General features: G+C 37.3%; 1 protein-coding gene across 5 annotated transcripts in view; it reads right to left on the bottom strand.

Annotated features, from left to right (window-relative positions):
- IARS1 (isoleucyl-tRNA synthetase 1) overlaps positions 1-19,954 on the bottom strand; it is a 114,683-nt gene that overhangs the window by 16,822 nt on the left and 77,907 nt on the right. For all 5 annotated transcript variants that reach the window (XM_052776156.1, XM_052776160.1, XM_052776159.1 and 2 more), the window contains 9 exons: positions 18,637-18,728; positions 18,191-18,268; positions 17,593-17,714; positions 14,342-14,444; positions 14,046-14,129; positions 5,683-5,857; positions 4,790-4,902; positions 4,412-4,507; positions 2,179-2,355 (listed from right to left, as the gene is read on the bottom strand). In XM_052776156.1, coding sequence (XP_052632116.1) covers positions 2,179-2,355; positions 4,412-4,507; positions 4,790-4,902; positions 5,683-5,857; positions 14,046-14,129; positions 14,342-14,444; positions 17,593-17,714; positions 18,191-18,268; positions 18,637-18,728 — 1,040 coding nt within the window. The remainder of the gene's footprint in view (positions 1-2,178; positions 2,356-4,411; positions 4,508-4,789; positions 4,903-5,682; positions 5,858-14,045; positions 14,130-14,341; positions 14,445-17,592; positions 17,715-18,190; positions 18,269-18,636; positions 18,729-19,954) is intronic.

Consider the following 19,954-nt stretch of genomic DNA (forward strand, 5'->3'; position numbering starts at 1 on the left):
TGCAGCTGTCCTCCACTCTCTGCAAAGGGCCAAACTTCTACACTGAAAAGATTTCTGAAGAAGGGCTTTTTCATTTCAGGTATTTTTATTCACTGCTCTTAATGTGACAAGCTAGTTGCAGCAGAACACAGAGTCAAACATCCGCCCTAAGCAATCCATCTCTGCAGTCCCAGGAAGCGAGACTTCCAAGGAAGACTTTACAGTTGTACTAAAATCTCAGTCATCTGTTTCTCTCTGCAACCTCTGTTTCAAAGTCTAAGTATGTGACTAACAATTCAGAGGCACATCAAGTCCGTAAGCACAGTAACCATCTAAATATGCAGAAGGCAACCCAGGCGGCAAAGACCACAGATTGACTCCATAGGGAGGTACTTTGTAGTGATCGAGGCTCCTTCAAGTAAAATAATAACCATCAACTCTGCATTTACTTAAAAAGTTTTTCTTTGCCTCCATTTACCACACATAATCTATATAGCTTCAGTACACAGAACTCGCAATAACTCCCTGCTAACGGTTTTGTTTGAAAAAACTTCCACACCCAAGATTTTAAGCTGACAGGTAGGCACTCTCAGCTGTATGACTTTACAAGATGACTGCATTTCTATGAACTTCATCATCAATTGCAACAGTCACACAGAACCGTCTGTTGTGTATAGTGTTATTCCAGTTAAAATTTTTTAGGTTTTCCCAGTCTGATATGTAACGTTTGTGCAAATGCATAGCCTGATCCACAAACCTCCTATCTCTGGTTTACATACTAGCTCATCATTTCCAAAACCAAACGCATGTCTGGTCTTTGCTGACCTCCAGACAACAGCTGTCAATTACATCCATAATAACCAGCACCTTCTGTCAGGACAAGATTTCATCTTTACGTAGACAGCATTATGTAAAACTAATCCAATAGACTCATCTTTCATCTTTCCACAATGTTTTTCTTCACTAGAATCTGCTAAATTAAGGTTTAGAAAACAGAAAAATAATAGGGGGGGACGGGACGACGGACTATACTTGCACAGGCATGTAAGCTTTCATGGAAGGACACAGCGACCAACATTAAAGCCCATGTACTAGGCAATTTCAGAGGCACGCATTCAGACAAGTGTTTCCCAGCACTACACGTTTTTTTCCAGCTGCTTTTACATTCTAATTCAGATTTGATGTTGACTTAACGTCAAACTGTCCATCAGCAGCATCCCAATCAAACAAGGACTTAGAAGAAATAGCAAAATATTTTCACCGATTTCTCAACCACAATATTTTCCACTTTTATGTAGTGTTTTTCCCTATGTTTGTCACTAATTAAACTAATAGTTTTGAAAAAGGCCAAACAGAGCTTTGTTTAAAATCTGTACAACTTTAGAAGTGTAACTAGTAAGTATAAAACACTTCCTTTACACATACTGTTATTACAATGGATAAAATATGCGCTTTCCTTTCTGCTATTCTCAGACCCACAAGCCATTCCGTAAATCAAAATTTAAGTTTGATATATCCTAAGTTCTTGTCTTTCTGGTCTAGCGTGACATTTAGATTGAAGAATACTTCATCCACAATGCTGCTAGGAATGCCTTTTGAATATAGTAAGTTTGAATAAAACCATGGCAAAAATATTCTCAAAACATGTCAGAAGAAACAATCAAAGAAAACAAAGGAAATAGTTCAAATCTGCTGCTGAAAGAATAAACCATCTGCGAAACTGTGTTGTTACAAAAGACTGAACTTTAGCAACACGGGGGAGAAAAAACAAGCGTCCTCAAACATTAATAACTGAAGTTGGTCTTAAGCCAAAAGGCAAAATTTAGCCTCGAAGGAGAACAGTTCTAATATGAAAGCCTATTAACTTAAAGAAATCAGAGCAACAATATTTTTGCTGTCTAAACAATGCACTAATCCAAGTACAAATAACTGTGTGTATTAAGCTTACACAAACAACTACTTAAGATATTTATTTTGGTACCCAAGCGGCTTCATTTTCAAAAATACTACACATACAGAACCCAACTATTTTCTTTTTTAAACCAGAAAGACTAATATGGAAATTTATAAATATGAAACAATATCCACTATATCCCACAAATAAATATTGGCGTACAATTTTTCTGTAATTGAAGCACTTTGTTCCATTAAAAGCAGATAACAAAATGAACTATGCAGTCAATGCTTTTTCCTTCTTACCTGGGTTGTTTCCTGGATGAGAACTTCTTTTGAGGTAGGCACCGGGTAAGGCTTCAGGGCAGCCTTTACAGTTGCAAAAATGAAATCCTTATGTTCCTTAATAACAGTATCCAGGTAGTCACCTTCTGGATGTGATCTGTAGTAAACAGTAATCTCATCTGTAGGAACCAGATTTCGCTGTGGGATACACCAAATATACTATTAGTGACAGCAAGAATGACTTTCACATATACAAACTAAAAGAAGAATACTTGTTAAGTTAAAGAAAAAAATATCTTAGAAAGATATTTACCAGACATTTGTTAAAAGTTTCCACAAAAGATTTAGAATAAAACGATTCTTTTGTCAGAAGGGCAAGAAAGAGGCTTGAAACATGGTAAGTTTTTCTTCAAAAGGTAATGACCAAACAGTGTACCTTACTCAAAATGTCTCACTTCCAAATTCATTTACCAGCTCACCCCCTTAGTGAGCTGAAAGCCTATGAAATTTATTAAAAAGCTTTTCTTGATGCACGAGAATTTTACTAGCAGTTACACATCCTGTTAGCCTAAAATTAAGCCTTTGGTTCTTTATTGAACAGTTGCTCAATCAGTGACATTTTCTTAACACCCAACAGTCTCCAAGCCATTTTAGTATTATTTTGGAAGGTGGTGACCAGACTTCTGAGTTTTCACGCTAGTTCTGTCACAGCTCGCATACTAACATATACTTCAGGAAAAGAACAATTAATTTGAACGGTACGCTTATTAAAGTTGAATTAGAGCAAAATTCTGCTTCAGTAAGAAAATGGTTTCAAGGAAAACAACAGCAGCACCAAGAAAACTTTATTTCTAAAATCTGCTAAAAAGAACTGCCCTCATGCCAGTAATAGTTACTGTGGATCTGGAATCTGTATTTTTATTACGTGTACACTTTTATAACAGGAGTGGGAATGAAAGAATGACAGAATAAATGCACATTAGCATCATGTTTATTAGGCAAGAGTAAGTATTTTGATATTCATTTAAGTGAGAATAAATTATGGCTTTATGTCATTACAAAAGTAAATTTAAATCATCCAGTAACTTATGAGAGAGTTTTCTTTTCATGGCTATATTCCTTTCTGGTTTTATTTTACACAGAAATTAATCTACATAGGTGTTTTAATATATATTACATATATACACGTAACTATTTTGGTACAAAATTGTCATTTTTCAGTCTTATATTGAAGATTCATGCAGTCTTAACTGTACAGATATCTTTTCCCAAAAACATGTCCCATGAAAATTTTCTCTACACATCATTTAGAGCTCTTGCAAGATTTCTTCAGGCCTAAGTCTGAAAAAGACACAAATTCCAGCACATTGCGACCAAGTTAGTCAAGTAGGAAAACCCTACATATATCATAGAACAACACGTTCCACGTCTGCAATGTGTATGTGCATGAGGGGACAGGGGATTGTATTGGTTTGCGTGCTGTTTTTTTTAAACTTGCGGGTTCTGAAACCTTTAGAATTCTTTGTACCAAGTTCAATATTACTTAATGTCCTCTCCAGATGAAAGGCTTTTTAGACTTGTCATCACCTCCACAGTGGCCACGCTTCCTTGGCACAAAATGGAGATAGCGAGTGCAGCTCTTTCTGGATTAGTATTGTAGAGAGAAGGAAGTTACATTGGTTCAAAGTGCTTTAACATCAAGGTCAGACGGCATCATTTGTATGTATGATGAGAACAATCCAGAGTGGAATCATTAATGTAGGTATACAAATCGGTGCCCGAAGTGCCTCCTGCAATTTGCTAAGACACGAGTTTGTTTCTTTTAGCAGTCCTAGGCTCAGATGTCTTGGCTCTCACCAGCCCAGCTGACGTAACACACCGGAACCGACACGGAACAGAACATAATTCTAGGCAGGAGGCAGGCAGGCCTGAGAGCTGCTTAACTGGGACTGAACCACTGCTACGTGGCTGAAGATAGAAAACAAGAGGGCCTCAGTAAAATAAATAAATTAGTTAATTCACTATGGATGATGTATAGCAAGCTCATTGTTCAACTCGAGTTACTTAGGAATATGGGAATTCAAAATGAAAATAATGATTTGCAATTATTTATGTCCAATCAGAAAGCTATATATGAGCAATAAATGATACAGGGCTTCATGTTTAATTAAAAAGGTCAGTTTCTGCTGCATATTGCCCAAAGATTGCTTAAAAGTAAATTAAAATGTCTTGTTCCAAACCATTGCTTCCTAACCTTTTTACGAAGCTTCTGGATGCGATTAATCACTTCCCGGGCAACTCCTTCATCCACCATGGACTGGTCTGGGGTAACATCTAGCAGAACTAAAACCTGAGGTAATGCACAGAAGACAGTTGAATAGGTGACAAACTTGAAACAAGCTAGTATTAACTCACTCAGAAGCTCAGGTACACTTTTAGAGCTCCTCACTTACAAAATATCATGTTGAAGAGAGTACTTTAACATCTCCAAAATTCAGAAGTTAGTTCAACAAGTTCCAGGAGCCTATCTGAACAAACAAAGCCACCCCAGCTTTCACCTCACTATTTTCATATTACTTCTAGAGGAACTCTTCCCTTAATCAAAAAAAAGAAGAAATAACCAACAAAGTACCTGAGCATCGGAATGTGCCTCAAACTGGGCAGATCCTCCCGCAACCTGATCAAAGGTATACATGAGACGAAGATCTTCCCCATGGAGTTCGTGTCCTTCTACAATAATGGTGCCTGCAGAATTGGCAGATGAAGAGCATCTCTTACAATCAGAGTAAAAAAAAATTCTTTTAAATTCAAAAAAGCTTTAAATAAGTATCAGACTGCAAATAGATGAAATGCAGTATATTTGTGACACAGTTAAACAGCAGTTAAGCACTGTAAGAAACACTGAACTACCCCACATTCAGATTTTTCACACAAGCACTTCTACAGGCAGCAGAACTCACTCAAATGCAGACACTTCTGCAACTGTTTGTGTACTGTTTGAATGAAATAGAATAAAACTTAAAAATAACCTGTATATTCAACTAAATCAAAATTTACATTTCAGCAGTTAAACAGATATAGCTGGAAAATTCACACCCACTTGTAAATCTGTAATTGAAGCAATGCTTTTAGAATAAAAACTATTGCACATATACTCGTTCAAATCTGATTCGGTCTTATGGAACAGCTTAGTCTCTACTTCATTTTGGCCTTACCATAGCACTTAAACAGGAGAACAGTGTAAGATTAGTCTACACAGCCACTTCTAATCTGTCAGCAAAACAACAAAACCAACTTTTCTCCTATTCTCATTAGCATAAAATTTAATAGGGATAACAACAGGGAAGTAGGCCTTAAGTTCCCTAAGCCCACAGAAGGATACTTTTGCATCTGTTCCTGCAAATGCTCAATTAATACACACAAATCAAGTGCGATTGCTTGATTTTTTTTCTGATGAGCCAAAGGATTTTGGATCTTTTTTTTGGCCAACATTGCCATCGTTTAGTGGTTTGTACCACTACACACCTGTCGCCTGGAATTCTTCCAGCTGCTCACTCTTCAGCTCTTTGATTGCAGCCATGACAAGCTTAAATGCACCTTTCAAACGCTTCCCAAGCACCATGTGATCCGGTTCTGCTCTCAGCCGGACTCCATATTTATCTTTATTAGTAGATAGTGTCACTTGACGTACATTAAGTTCCTACATAAATACACCAAGAGAAAAAAAAAAAAGAAGATAAAGAACAGCCATCTCTGACAGCTGCGGAAAGGGTACAAAACCAGGGGCCACAGTAGTAGGGAAGTCTTAAGTCTCAAGCTGCAAATTTTTTATATGGCTGTCGCTATGAACTAAGTCATTTGTCAACACTGCAAGAGCAAACAAACCCAACCAATACTGAAACTACCCTTCAGCAGAAGATCCTATCCTCTGCTTCAGCCTTTAGGTAGACATTTCTGTGTTATTAATAGACACCAGTCAGCTCTTAACTCAAATCAGATCCCTATTCAACAGCCTTTTTTATTTTACCGTAACAACTGCCTGAAGAGATAAAAGTATTACCTTTGTGTGTGATGGCATTAGAAAATGGCCTGGCAAAATTCAAGAACAACAATTTTGCTGAAATAGTCCTTTCAGTGTGCATTTAGCCAGAAAACTATAACCGACAATTTTATGGTTTAGGTTGTACAAATGCTACTGCCTCGTTTTGTCGCTTTCCTTATCTGTTTATTCTAGGTCCTTACTGTTCAAAAAACCACCTTGCTCATAAAAACTTCTGTCTGTGCCCTGCAGCACAAGATCAGTGTGCTGGAGCAGACAGAAAAGGCTTATAAAACTTGCATCAACTTCAGGAGGGGCCCCAGACCAAGGATATTATTTTGCCACTACGTAAAACGTGGGCACGCCCGAGTTTCTAAGTAATGGGTGCAGTTTTTGTCCCCATATCTGAAGGGGAATATAGTAGTGCTGTGGAAAGTTTTACAGAACTACTGATTAAGAAGAGATCTTTGCTACCATTTGAGGTAAGACCAAGGCTAGAACTCTTTGGAAAGAAGAAAGCTGAAGGGGAATATGATTGAGGTTTAAAAAACTATGGAAAAGGTGGGTAAGGAATGTAAAACTGTTATTCACCAAAACCCAAACCACCCCTCAAGTAAGGGAGCATGCAATGGAAATAGTAGGAGATTGGTTTAAAAGAGATATACAAGTAGTTAACACTTGGAACTTAATGCCACAAGAGGAGGTAAGCAGGAGTGTACCACCAAGTTCCAAAAGGAATTAAGCTCATAACAGTAGGCACATGAAAAGATGTTAAAGGGAACAGGCAGGCACGTGCCCTTGAGTATCTTTAATACACTAGCTGCAGATGGTGACCGCGACAGGAGCCTACTGCAAGAAGTGGCCAGATGCTTGTGCTTTCTCTAAAAGGACTCCACCATTGCAGGAGAAAGCACGATGTGCTAAGATGAGCCGTGAGTCTAAACCACTAAGTAATTTCTTACATTCTTAAGTACAAATATTTCCCTCATCACATAAAGACATTAAAAATCACTATTAAAAAAACCCCACAAACCTTATTACACACCCTGACCATCATACAATGCCAAATTTGAAAATACACAGCAAACCTCTCCACTCTCCACTTAATTCTGTCCAATGAACAAATGCATTACACATGTTATTAATAACACCAAGAAAAATGTCTTGGTATACCTCCTGTAAATGAGAGCACTGTATCCCAGTGTTACTTTGTGTCTTCAAGAGAGCCTGTTTTTTTCCTGCTTTGTAAAGCCAGGTAAGAAACACACACAAGGCAGGATTTGATACCTAAATTCCCAGTTTCACAGTCTCACTCTCTATTCTTGGTGTAACGTACCAGCGACAGATCTTGGAAAGTTTTAATTGCTGACATGCAACTCTACTACAGGTACAAACCTGCACATATCAGGAGCACGTTTCACTATAATTCAGCAGGTTTTGTCTGTCAGGCTGCCCAATACTTGAAGCATTTTGTGTTTAAATCTCCACTAGAAGGTTGTTAAGAGTTCACATCAACATGATACAGAATCACCAAGTACATTTGGCAAGCAAGCTACTCCAAGTCATTTAGGAAGCAGAAGTAAATGGTAGCATCAGCATGACAGGACTAGCAAGTAGCCAAACATTTAGACTGAGAAGTAATGCTTAAATACAACCTCTGAGCTACAGCTTAATTGCCTAGGAAGTGCTACTGACATGAGGAGCCAAGAATACTCAATCTAATTTTATTTAATACATCTTTTAGGAAATCTAATGAAAATTATGTACTTCAGAAATTCAGCTTTAATGGGGTGCTGTTGGAAATGAGCCCACAAGTGGTAAATGACAACCTCGTGGGGAAAAACAGATAATAACCAAAAAAATAGCACCAACTGAAAGATGACTTTAGGCCTGGTTAGATAAATTGCATACAAGCCAACTCCACCAGGACAAGTTTTCTATGCTAATTAGATTAGGAAACCGTTCTTCTGTATACATTATCAAGTAAAAAAACAGAGTGACTCTTCAAAAAAAAAAGTAAGCCTGTATCTTAGGTCTGTTTACATCTGTCTCAATACAGTGCTTTGACTTAAAATAGTTCTTATCTGCCCAATAAATCAAAATTAGCTCCTTAACACATCTTTCAAGTCTCATACACACAAACTGAGGCAACCAGTCCTTCCCATTGCCAGTTAGAAGACCTGTAGATTCAGGCATTCCTATGTACAAGGGCTTTTTGTTGGTGCCATGTGCCAGCCATGATCAGATCGACCAGCAGCCCAACTACACCCAGTTCTCAGAACAGAGAAAGAGAAATGCCAGTGCTGTGCTTCAGCTGGTCTACGCTCTCTAAGCAAACATCCTAAAAAAGAAAACAAATATTGATTATGTAATACTGTAAGAAACAAAATACTGAAGGACCATACAACTACCACAGTTCATGCATCAGTTAATTCAGCCCATTCATGGATGTCATGGTTTAACCCCAGCCAGCAACTAAGTACCACGCAGCCGCTCGGTCACTTCCCCCCCTCAGTGGGATGGGGGAGAGAATTGGGGAAAAAAAGTAAAACTCATGGGTTGAGGTAAAAACAGTTTAATAGGACAGAAAGGAAGAAAATAATAATAATGATGATGATAACAACAACAACAATAAAATGACAATAGTAATTAAAAAAGAATTGGGATATACGAAACAAGTGATGCACAATGCACCACTCGCTGATTGATGCCCAGTTAGTTCCCGAGCAGCCATCAGCACCCCCAGACCAACTCCCCCCAGTTTATATACTGGGCATGATGTCACATGGTATGGAATACCCCTTTGGCCAGTTTGGGTCAGCTGCCCTGGCTGTGTCCCCTCCCAGCTTCTTGTGCCCCTCCAGCCCTCTTGCTGGCTGGGCATGAGAAGCTCAAAAATCCTTGACTTAGTCTAAACGCTACTCAGCAACAACTGAAAACATCGGTGTGTTATCAACATTCTTCTCATGCTAAATCCAAAACACAGCACTATACCAGCTACTAGAAAGAAAATTAACTCTATCCCAGCCGAAACTGGGACAATGGACTCAGTCTACTACATTACTGTAACACCATTAACATTATGAAATACTGGTAGACCTTGGATTTGATGAAAAAGTCAATTTTCTCTGTTTTATCATAACCATACATAGGGGTGGGGGTTGAAGGGTATACAAAAGTCAGATGCAAACAAGATTCTGATTGTGCATAGAATAAAATTTACTCACATAAAAACCTTTCCCTGGAAGCAGTTAGGAAAAGAAGTCCTGAACTAGGCTTGTAAAAGCCCTCAAATACTAATGAATAAAATGCAACTGTGTTCAGTTGCTAAAAGCCTTCTGGTTTTTTTTTCATTTTGTGAGCTTGGCCATTTCTGCATGACAACTCTATACTCTGGACAGTTCCAATATTAAAATCCATTTGTTTAAATGATTTGCTATGTTCTGATGATGAGAGAGTAAGACTGCAGATCAAAGACTACAGCTACTTCTGAAAAAGCAATGAATGAAATTTTCTAAGGATTGACAAGTGTATTTCTCAAATTCTTTCGTCAGCAACAGCATGAAATTAAATGGTGTAATTTTTCTTACAGATTACCTCTGGCACCTGCAAATTTACTAAAAACACACTTCTGGCAATAACTAAAGGTTCTAAAGGTCTGAATATGTAGGAGGTTGATGAACAAAGCTGCAAATACAGCCTAAGTAATACTACCCAGTCTGCCTGTATTCATTGACCTCTTTAGCTCTGAACCATCCTAGTAAACAACTAAATTGATTGCTATACAATACAATAAAACACATACTAAGCTTCAGCATCAACTTGTTGAATTTTAAGATACGTAATAAAAATAGGACAATAGACAGTATTTTGTATTTGTGCTTCCATAAAGGTATTTGAGTTTCTTGTAACTCATCTACCCATGAGACATACCTTAACTTTGTTTGCAGTAGCAAATGAACATAAATTAAGATATACTTTTGTACAATCCAATTATGTAATAATTTATCAAAATGTTAGGTTCCTTTGTTACCTTTTACTAGCTGTAGAAGTTGACAGCAAATTTTGTCGGCTATCTTTTTGGAACTAATTTGAGCAAGCAAACCTCATCTCCCTTAAAATTGGATTATGTAAAATCCACAAATCCATTTTTCAGATCAAGCAAACGTGATAGACACTAACCTAAATTTCACAAAATTCTGCTATTGAAAAGATCCATGTATTGAAATGATTAATAATAATAGCAACTCTGAAATGAAGCATCATAACTGCCAAGTCTAAGAGAAATAATCAGTAAGTTAACATAACAGAAAAGCCTTACAATCCCACTTGCAAATGAATTACAATTTTTTTAATTAAAATTCCTTTAGTGCACAATTCTGAAGAATTTAAGTCCCATAAAACTAAACTAAAAGCAAGTAACTAAAAGCAATAACTAAAAGCAAGAAGCGTACAACACTGCTCTAGAAGTCTTGTACACTGAGCCATGACTGCCTTCGCCAGTGCTCTTAAGTTGCCCCCAGCAGAATTTTTAGCAGCCTTCCTTAGCTGTATGTTTCGGCTTGGGGAAAGACAGTATTGCTGGAGTAATACACAGCTGCTTCAGTCATCTCTTGAATTCCTTGACTAACATGGGTGTTCTCACCAAGACAAATGAGGTTGAGTTGATCTTGCTTGGGTAGATGCAGATTTTTGTTCTCTTTGTCAAGGCAAAGCAGCTGATCTTGACAATGACAACTTGAACTAAAAAAGTTCCAACATTTTTTGAAGCATGTGACTAGATCTTCTGTTACAGAACCCTCTGAAGAGACCTTATTGAAAGGAAGAAAGAATCCTTAACCTACCAAGGAGAGGCATATGACAAGGGCCATGCCATTTCTGGACAAGGGAGAAAATCCTTAGATACTGTACTGCCAGTGGTTATTATAATAGAAAAAGACCTTACATCTCACTTCTCTTTGAAGAGCTGTTTCACTGACTTTAGAGAAAGCAAAATGTTACAAACACTTACGGAAGAAAAAAGAAAAAAATCTATTACATGGAAAGCATCATAACCTTATGCTTCACATACTACCAGCATGCCTTAGTACAGCCATTGGAACTGACTGTCATGAACGTATACAAAATGATCTGAAAAGTGATAGATTGTGACAAATGAAAGATGATAGGAAGGTCAAAGGTCAGTTATTAGTAGAAATAAATTTTATTTAATAATCTAGAGACCATTAAACAGACACACAACCTAAAGACAGATTGCTGAACCCATCAGTCCTATATTACATCAGCTCTTAAGAAGTATAGAGGTCCTAAGGTGATACAAGGAAAGAATTTCCTGAAGACAGAAATGAGACAGTAAGTTCCTCTGCAGTGTCAGATTCAAAGCTTCAGTGCTGTGGACGGAGCTGAAGGAAAGGAACCACTCTGAACTGTGGAGAATCCCTACATTTCCCACCTGATTACTCTACTTGGACGCCTAGAAACCATACACTAATATGACAGTAGCTGAGAAGTACACTGAAGGTAAAATAGGACAAAGAATTAAGTTAAAACAGTAATCTCTTTTTAGTATATAGGCTACAGGCACTTAAAATACAGGAAGAGGGCAGACTTCAGAGGATAATGAAAAGTATACTCTATGGCTCACCTTTCCAGATGTGAAGTTATCAGGGGAAGGAAGGGAAGGAAGTCTTTCATAAACTGTTCAGATGTACAACTACATTGCTGTTCAAAATTTTTTTTTTTCCTTCTAGTTTCTGCTCATTTAAACAGAGATTGTTTCAAACAAGTAGATTTGAGAGGGCAAGACATGAGAAGGCTAAGCTTGCAGTTCACAGGCATTCAGAAACTGTATTAAGACTTCTACATGAAATCTCTTGTAACAGTTAAGGAGTTGATATTTGGGGGCGGGGGGGCGGTTAGTTTTTGTATTACATTGTACGTAACTTCTCTAACAAGGACCTTGCATTGAGGCTAGTATCCCTTCCTCAGAAACATTTTTATTAGGAGGTCTTGAATGGGGAAGATCATCTGAACAACTACCTAGGTGTTTTTGTTTTGCAAGACCACTCCTTCAGTTCTCATCCGAGAGAAAAGCTGGCATGTATTCTGCCTCGTTGAATTAAGAGCTACACACAAATACAACAAGATTGCATAAGGGAAGGATTCAAGTGAAAATCCAGACAGATTAATACACAGAAATTATTGTCATGAAGTAATCCCCAATTTATATTCAAGTCTAATGCATGCATTCTGCCCAACATCAACACCAAATCAGCTCCTTTAGAATTCTGCTTTCTTAGCAAAGAGCCACTATTCGAAATGCAGTTCTTTCCTCCCCAAAACACAAAGATGAAGTCTGGCTTATCTCCTCAAGGAACACAGTGAAACATCTGGGTGAAAAGTGATCATCTATCCCAAAGAGAAACAACTGCAGCAAGAGGAAATAAAGACTGCTCAGAAACAATAGCATTGCTTAACCAGTCTTCCTTCTTCCCTCGTTGCCTTCCAGAGTGGTTCTGAAAGGTCTCCAGTCTTACAATGGAGATAATATTACCTCTAACTCCCTGTTCAGCAAAGCAATTATAAAGCCCCTAGGCTGCTAACACTGAGAAATTACGCACAGCATAGCTCATGTATACCAAATGCATGATCATGGGAGGTTTAAGTAGTAAAAACCATTGGTCTGCAAGACGTTTTGAAGGCCCCAACACCTAGAAAAACGTTCAAAAGCATACTGGCATAGTACCTTCCCCCCACCCCCGCCAGCTTTTCCTTTTAAATAAAAAAAAAACATGGCTCATCGAAATTCATCCCTGTAGCTGAAACACTCTTCCTTCTCACTATTGCCTCTTACTGTTTGATTTTAGTTGTACATCACAGATGTGAAAAGATGAATATGGTCTATTTGTAATGAAATTTACTTGAACATAAAGACTAAAAAAAGCCAACTCTACAGTCTTTTAAGCAATGAAAAGTAATAGGCTTTGTGCCTGCACTACAGCTTCTGAAATGGAGTACTGAAGTTTAAAAGATATATTTATAGTATAAATACATATATAAATAAACTTCATTTATTAACAAACTCCTTTTTTATTTCACTTCTTAAAATGCTATAGATTTTTACATGACTGACTAAAAGCAGAAAGTGCAGCAAATTTCAGAAAGTTAAGCTCAAAAAACCAAGAAGGCTTACTTTTCTTTTGAACAACGGGGCTTTTATCCAAACAAAGATTTAGAAGTAGGGCAGGCTGCATTTCTCTAATGGACACACATTAAAAGAGTATTGCAGTGGCATACAGGAGCAGATGAGTGTAAGAAATTGTATAGACTAACATCTTATTTATTTGACATTTTATTTCCTAAACAACATCTTGCAAAAATCTGGACTGGTCCCCTATTCTCCCTTACATGGAACTCCTCCTCTCCATCAACACTTCTACTTACTGTCAAACTGTTTTTAATGCCCTTTAACTGAAGGAGATCACAAATTTTGCGATCCATCTCTTTGACAACATGTAGTTGACTATTGTTTTATTTTCATTCAGAAAACGTTTTCGTTTTTTTCCTTTCACTGATCAAGAACAAGAACATTTCTAATAGCCTCTTAGTACTGTGTGGTCAGTTTGAGTGATTTAAGTATTTCTCAATACTACAACTGACTAAGGATCATCACCCATTTACCTTCATTTCTGTACACAGTACCCATTGATAACCCCTTTCATTGCAATTCTCTTTAATTAATTTTACCTAGTGAGTTATTAATATCATCAACAGGGAAGGTTAGGGTTTTGTTTGTTTAGGTAACTGACATACACAATCCAGTTAAGCATCACGTTCGTGATGTTCTTACCTCAAGTACGTACTTCTCTAAAGATTTGACGTTTTCCAGAGCCTCTGGATCCTGATGGATAACAACTACTTCTTTCAAAGGATACTGGGGAGAAGGAAGAAAAAAAAACAGAAACTTTTGTCCTTCCAACTGAAAATAAAGAACTTCAGAAATTATTATTTATCATTTGAAGTATTTTATTGTTGAACTCTGTTTGCTATTCCAAACCTCATTATTCAATTTCTCCAGGCTTATCCCAAAGTTACAAAGCTATTGCACATCCCAAGGTATTGATAAGAGATGTTAAGAGTTCTAACCTTTACTGGAATGGTTTTTCTGTCTCTGATTACTCGTCCAAGCTCAATAACAGACTGCAAACAAGAAACGGCACTTTCAATTTTTTTGTCGATGAGATGCTCCCTAGATTAAAAAGGAAACATTACATTGCTTCATTTTCACTGTATCTGTTTGAGCACATTGAAAACATTTTACCCCCTTCTCTGAAATTTCCTACAAGAGACCCAGTTATGCCCTGTTTCGGGCAATTTGAAAAATGAACAAAGAGGGTTTTTTCCTCTCTTTGTGGAGAATATGATGAGGAAATAACTTGCTGAAAACAAAAAACAGAGCTATTTTTAAATCATCTTTTGTTAGCACCTCTCACAAGATGGAGATGATGGATTGAGTCATACTACCTATTCTATTAATATTCAATAAAAAGTAAGATTTACATTAATAATATCATAAGAAGATGCAAAAAGATATTACAAACAGAATACTTAAAATGACAATGAAATGCCTATAATGTAACAAGCTCACTGGATCTCAATTTATAATCTTTTCCAGGAATTCTAGATATTTTAGCTTGATGTTTTAGACAGTCTTGTCATCTTTCCTGGCTTCATCATTTTGCCTGTCTTCATCATTTTAACACCCTTCCATTTTGAGGCAAGGCAGGGTTGGGGGGGGGGGGTGCCTTTTTGGGGAGGGGGTTGGGTTGTTTGGGGGGTTTTTTTTGAGCAAGCTGACATTCACATCTTGTTGCAAATGTACTAGCAGCCAACGGTTCTGAAAAAGTGGTTTTCTTGATTTCTTGAGTAGCTGCATAAATTGAGCAGCTCCTTTAAAACTGCAGAAGTGTCATATGAAGAGCAGAGGTACTGGTTCAAAAGACAACTGTGAGTAAAATGAACGAAGTTGCTTGCTGTAATGTAAGTAGCAAAAGTACTGGGGTGTAAACCATGCATCCAATAAGGATTGTCCAGAAAAACAGAACTGGTAAAGCAAAACGTAAAACTGAAGTATCCCCATCTTCTGCACTAAGGCTTTAATTAAGATGTTACTACCCTTCTTGAAGCTTTTGTTCTTCCAAAAGCCAGTCTCCAGGATGGTCCTCCAAAAACTTGGAAACACGTAAATTGTGAGATAGAAAATTTTTCTCCCTGAAAGGTTCATATATTATAATGTGGCAGTATTTCAATATTACTTGCCATTACTTAACAACATTGTGGAGCCACGAAATAAGAATAGTCTTCATAGGCTGCACGCACATCTACAAAATTTAATGCAACCAATCTGTTCAGACACTAAGCAACCAAATAACACCTCAGTGTGGCTTGTAACACAGGTATTGAGTCAAGTTCAGCTGTGAAAGCAGCCAAGTCACTTAGCTTTATCTGTACATACCCGTCATATTGTTAAAGTAGTATTTTCTGTAAATGCATCAAAAAAAATGTCTCTTATTATTAACTGACAATATTGTCCTTATGCAGTCATCAGAAAAATATTCAAAGAAAAATGCAATGATGTGCTTAGCAACTCAAGGTAAAACTAAAACTTCAACAATAATTTAGTTCTGAAAACATGTCTTTTTATCTGACAAAGGGAACAATTTATACATAGGGGATCCAGTAAATTAGACAAACTAGTAGCAGACAAAAATCCAAACAAAGTACAAGACAAAGAGGAAAGCCGTGCAAGCCACTCAAACACATCATATATGTTTGCGTGATGCAGCAGCAAGTCAGTTAGCACTAACAGGAATAAAAAGTGACTAAGCCACTATTAAACGCTGATGCTAAGTCCATGCCTGAACTGAGTTCCTGCAAATAGCTCACTATCCTTCCATTACTCCATTCTACAGGAGCTCAGAACCATTTCTGATAGCTCACTGAGGAGTTCTGCATTCTTTGATTACTATTCTTTACAGCACTTTCCCAGGGAAGAGAAAATCAGCACCATCATTATGTCAATCTCAAACTCCTTGTTGCAGTAACTCTCACTATTAAAGCTATCAGAAAGAACACACACCTTCCTCAAAGGATATAGTATCCATAAAAGAAACACCATTACTAGAAGATTTAAATTTTTAAACTGGCACGTAAAGTATCAAGGTCAGCTCCCTGGTCCTTGAGGGTTTTCAAATTGAGCTGCAATGCAAAAGGAAAGTTTCCTTCTCTTACATTCAGTGACTAACAGCAGACTGCAATGCAGGTGCTAACTTAATACTTAATCCACTAACATAGCACCAAGGCACTAACGAGCAACTGATTACTGTAATACTAGTGTCTCCCTGGGCTGGGGGGGAAAAAAAAAAAAAAAACAAACAACCACAAAACCCAAAACAAAACAACTTCAGTTGTCAAGTTCTACCTGGGTTAATTTGATACTATGGATAACCCAGAGTGTATGTCCAGTACAACCAACCATCATGGACCCAAACCTTTTTGAGACACACTGGCACTTACAGAAAAACCCTCACCCATCAGCATCCAAAGAAACTATCTGTCTGGCAAACTCTCTCTCATACGATGTACCCCCCCTTATAAGGAAGTGGCAATCTCTCGCCAATGGTCTAAATTCTTGATCTGAAGCCAAAAGAACTCCCTCTGCTGGCTCCTTATGTGATCCATACAAAACAATAATTCCAGACCACATGGGTCTGGCATCAGCATTCACTACAAAAGGCCTAGAGATGGGGGGATGCACACATTCTTGCAAATGTAGGGTCCACAAGAAAGTTTTATAATCCTTTTGGGCCCTTCACAGGTAGGCATTATAGCTTCTAGTCAGTGCACATTTTGAAGAATAAAAAGGATATTCCTTGCCCACCATGAGAAAAAAAACATTATGAGTTGGGAACATGCATTCTCCCTAATTGTTTTCCTTCCTATCTACAATCCTTTAACCTAGCACAAGTCTACTGCATAAATGTGGAAGGAAAAGAAAATTCCCAGCTAACATTGAGAGTGGGGTGTGAAGCATACTGCTAGTGAAATGTTCTCCTACAGCAAAGAGAGTAACGTTAATCAGAGCTTAATCAAAACTTAAAACATTTTTTGCTTATGGAAAAGAATATGTTATCATACTAAAATTCTCCCTGAGGCAAAGGAATATTCACGTTATTAAAGCAGCTTGTTTTCTTGTTATGTAAAACAGTTTAAAACACAAGTAAGTGAAGGAGCACTGTTCTGTGAAAGGAAAAAAAAAAACCAGCCAAACCAACAACAACCAACCAAAACCCAACCAAACCAAAACCCCATTTTGCCACATAACAGCTGTCTCTTACCTCACTTGGGGAAGCATGAGGTAGTGGATGCTTTCAGTATTCTTCTCCTGAACTGACGCCGGATCAATAAGTGTCTTCAGATTCTGGTACATCAGCTCAGTGATAAACGGAGTATATGGTGCCTGTAATGTTGCATTCAATCATCATCTTTTCTTTATTGTTTGTATATTATGAATCAGTAATACTTATGAATTGCATAAGGACAGTTCAGCAAAACCAATGCTTATACAGTGTCTTCAATGCAGAACTGGGATGTTATTCAAAATGCAGACTGAAATAAATTACTAAATTGCTACTATTTATTCACCCCCTTCCTGATATTTACATGTTACTTTCAGGCATCAGATAAGAAATCATGTCTCTTTATCAGACAGGTGGTATTTGATACCTTAATAGTACCATGGGGCAGATAAGCAACTAAAGGGGTAAGTGGAAAATGAACTGTGCTACACAAATCAGTAGCAGTATGTTTTTTCTCCCCGTGTGTTCAGTTTGTGTATCCCTAGTTTCTATGGTCAACTTAGACACAAAGATGCATGCTTTCAGATTAACTATGTTAAAAATGTCAAACAGTTATAGTGGGCTGTAATTCCCTTACCATAAGTCTGCACATGGAGAACAAAACACTAAACAAGGTTTCCAAGGCCATAATGCAGTCTTCAGTTCCATTCTCACCCTATTTGAAAAAATCACCAAGAAAAAACCAACAACTGCAATATTAGGATCAGTAAGTGCACTTCAATAAACTTCAAAAATTTCCTACGTTAATACAATAAACTGGTTTTCCAAACTGTATTCATTTTGCTCAATCCCATCCAGCAAATGAAACAGAATTACCAGGCATTTTGTTTGGTTGTTTTTCCTCACAAAGCAAAGAGGAGGGAAAAAACGTTAACTTCTCATTCCCACTATCAGGTACAAAGTGATATAATTTAAAATGCAGCATAAAGATTTTGTGTAACACCATGAAGCTGCTATGCATTAAATTAACATAGACTACTAGGATTTTGTTTACAGTACAAGACTGCAGAAGCAGATACCTACCTTTAGTCTTCTGCGATTCATTCTAACATACCAGTTGGTCAGAATATCAACAAACTTCACTAATCGAGGGACTACAGTGTACAGCCTGTAAGCTAGAAGGAAAAATGTTTACTGTAGTTAACATTCACCCTCTGCATCAAGCTCCTCGCTTAAAGAAATACATTATCATTTGTAGCTCTGGTGTTAAACATAAAACTGGAGCAGAAGCACGTGTGTTAGTAAGATCAAAAAGGTGACTAGACATACTATTATGTTAAAACCATATTTTGAAATTGCACATGTCATCAATTCTCATGCTTCAAGACAAACACATCTACCACCAAATTGCTTCCCTAATCCTACACAAACATACATTATGGAAGCCTTATGCTTTTATCTGACTCGTAAAGAGGATAGTGGATAAAAGACTATTAATCGCAAAGGATTTGGCAAATCCTAGATTTGCACATGCTGTAAATACAGCCAAGTCACTCGAAGTTTAACAGAAATTATTGCAGAATCATACAATAAAATTTTATTAGTTACGGCCCGTATCTTCTTTTTTGTTCGCCAGATTTAAAATGAGACACTTATTTCAATCAATTCTCCCTGAATTAATTGCAATTTTTTATTATTTTTTCTAAGTAACACAGAAGGCTAAAAGAAAGTAAAGTAATAGCAAGCCTGACAAGGTAAGAAGATAAACATAGCTGTATTTTCAAGTTCTGTGTAACTTAAAAGCATGGAGGACTGCCAACAGAAAAAAGAAGGTCATCACAAGCATCACTATGCAACTGGGAAAACAAATTTCAGTTGTTCGTGAGAGAATTGGGGGCGTGGGGATGGACCTTAAATAGGACCCAGTTTTCTAAGGAAAAACTTGTATATAACTTCTCTAAAAGCAAAGAGCTTTTTGATCTCTATTCTGAATCAGTTTCATTAATCAGGCAGCTATCTAATAAAACAGATCTTTGGTTTAAAAGCTCCACCATGCTTTTCATTACATTTTCTAAAATGGAAGTGTTTTTAAAGGCAGAACACTGGTATTTAAACCTAAAAAGCAAATGCTCAGAAGATTCATGCCATGATGGGGAAGACATTTCTGTGGGAATTTGTATTCCTAAAAAATTCCCAGCTCTCTTCTAGCTATTCACTATCTAGTTAGGAGACTGGTTAAAAACAAATTAAAAAGAACACCCTTCAGGGATAGTATATCTTTAACAAGAGATTCAAGTTAGCCTGGAAACATGCATTTCTCCCCTCAATGCTGTAATCCCAGTTCATAAACCGAATCATGAAATCTTACTTTTTCATGTCTCAAGAAAAAGGCATGCATATA

The sequence above is a fragment of the Harpia harpyja genome, chromosome Z, assembly GCF_026419915.1.
Source record: "Harpia harpyja isolate bHarHar1 chromosome Z, bHarHar1 primary haplotype, whole genome shotgun sequence".
NCBI classification, from domain to species: domain Eukaryota; kingdom Metazoa; phylum Chordata; class Aves; order Accipitriformes; family Accipitridae; genus Harpia; species Harpia harpyja.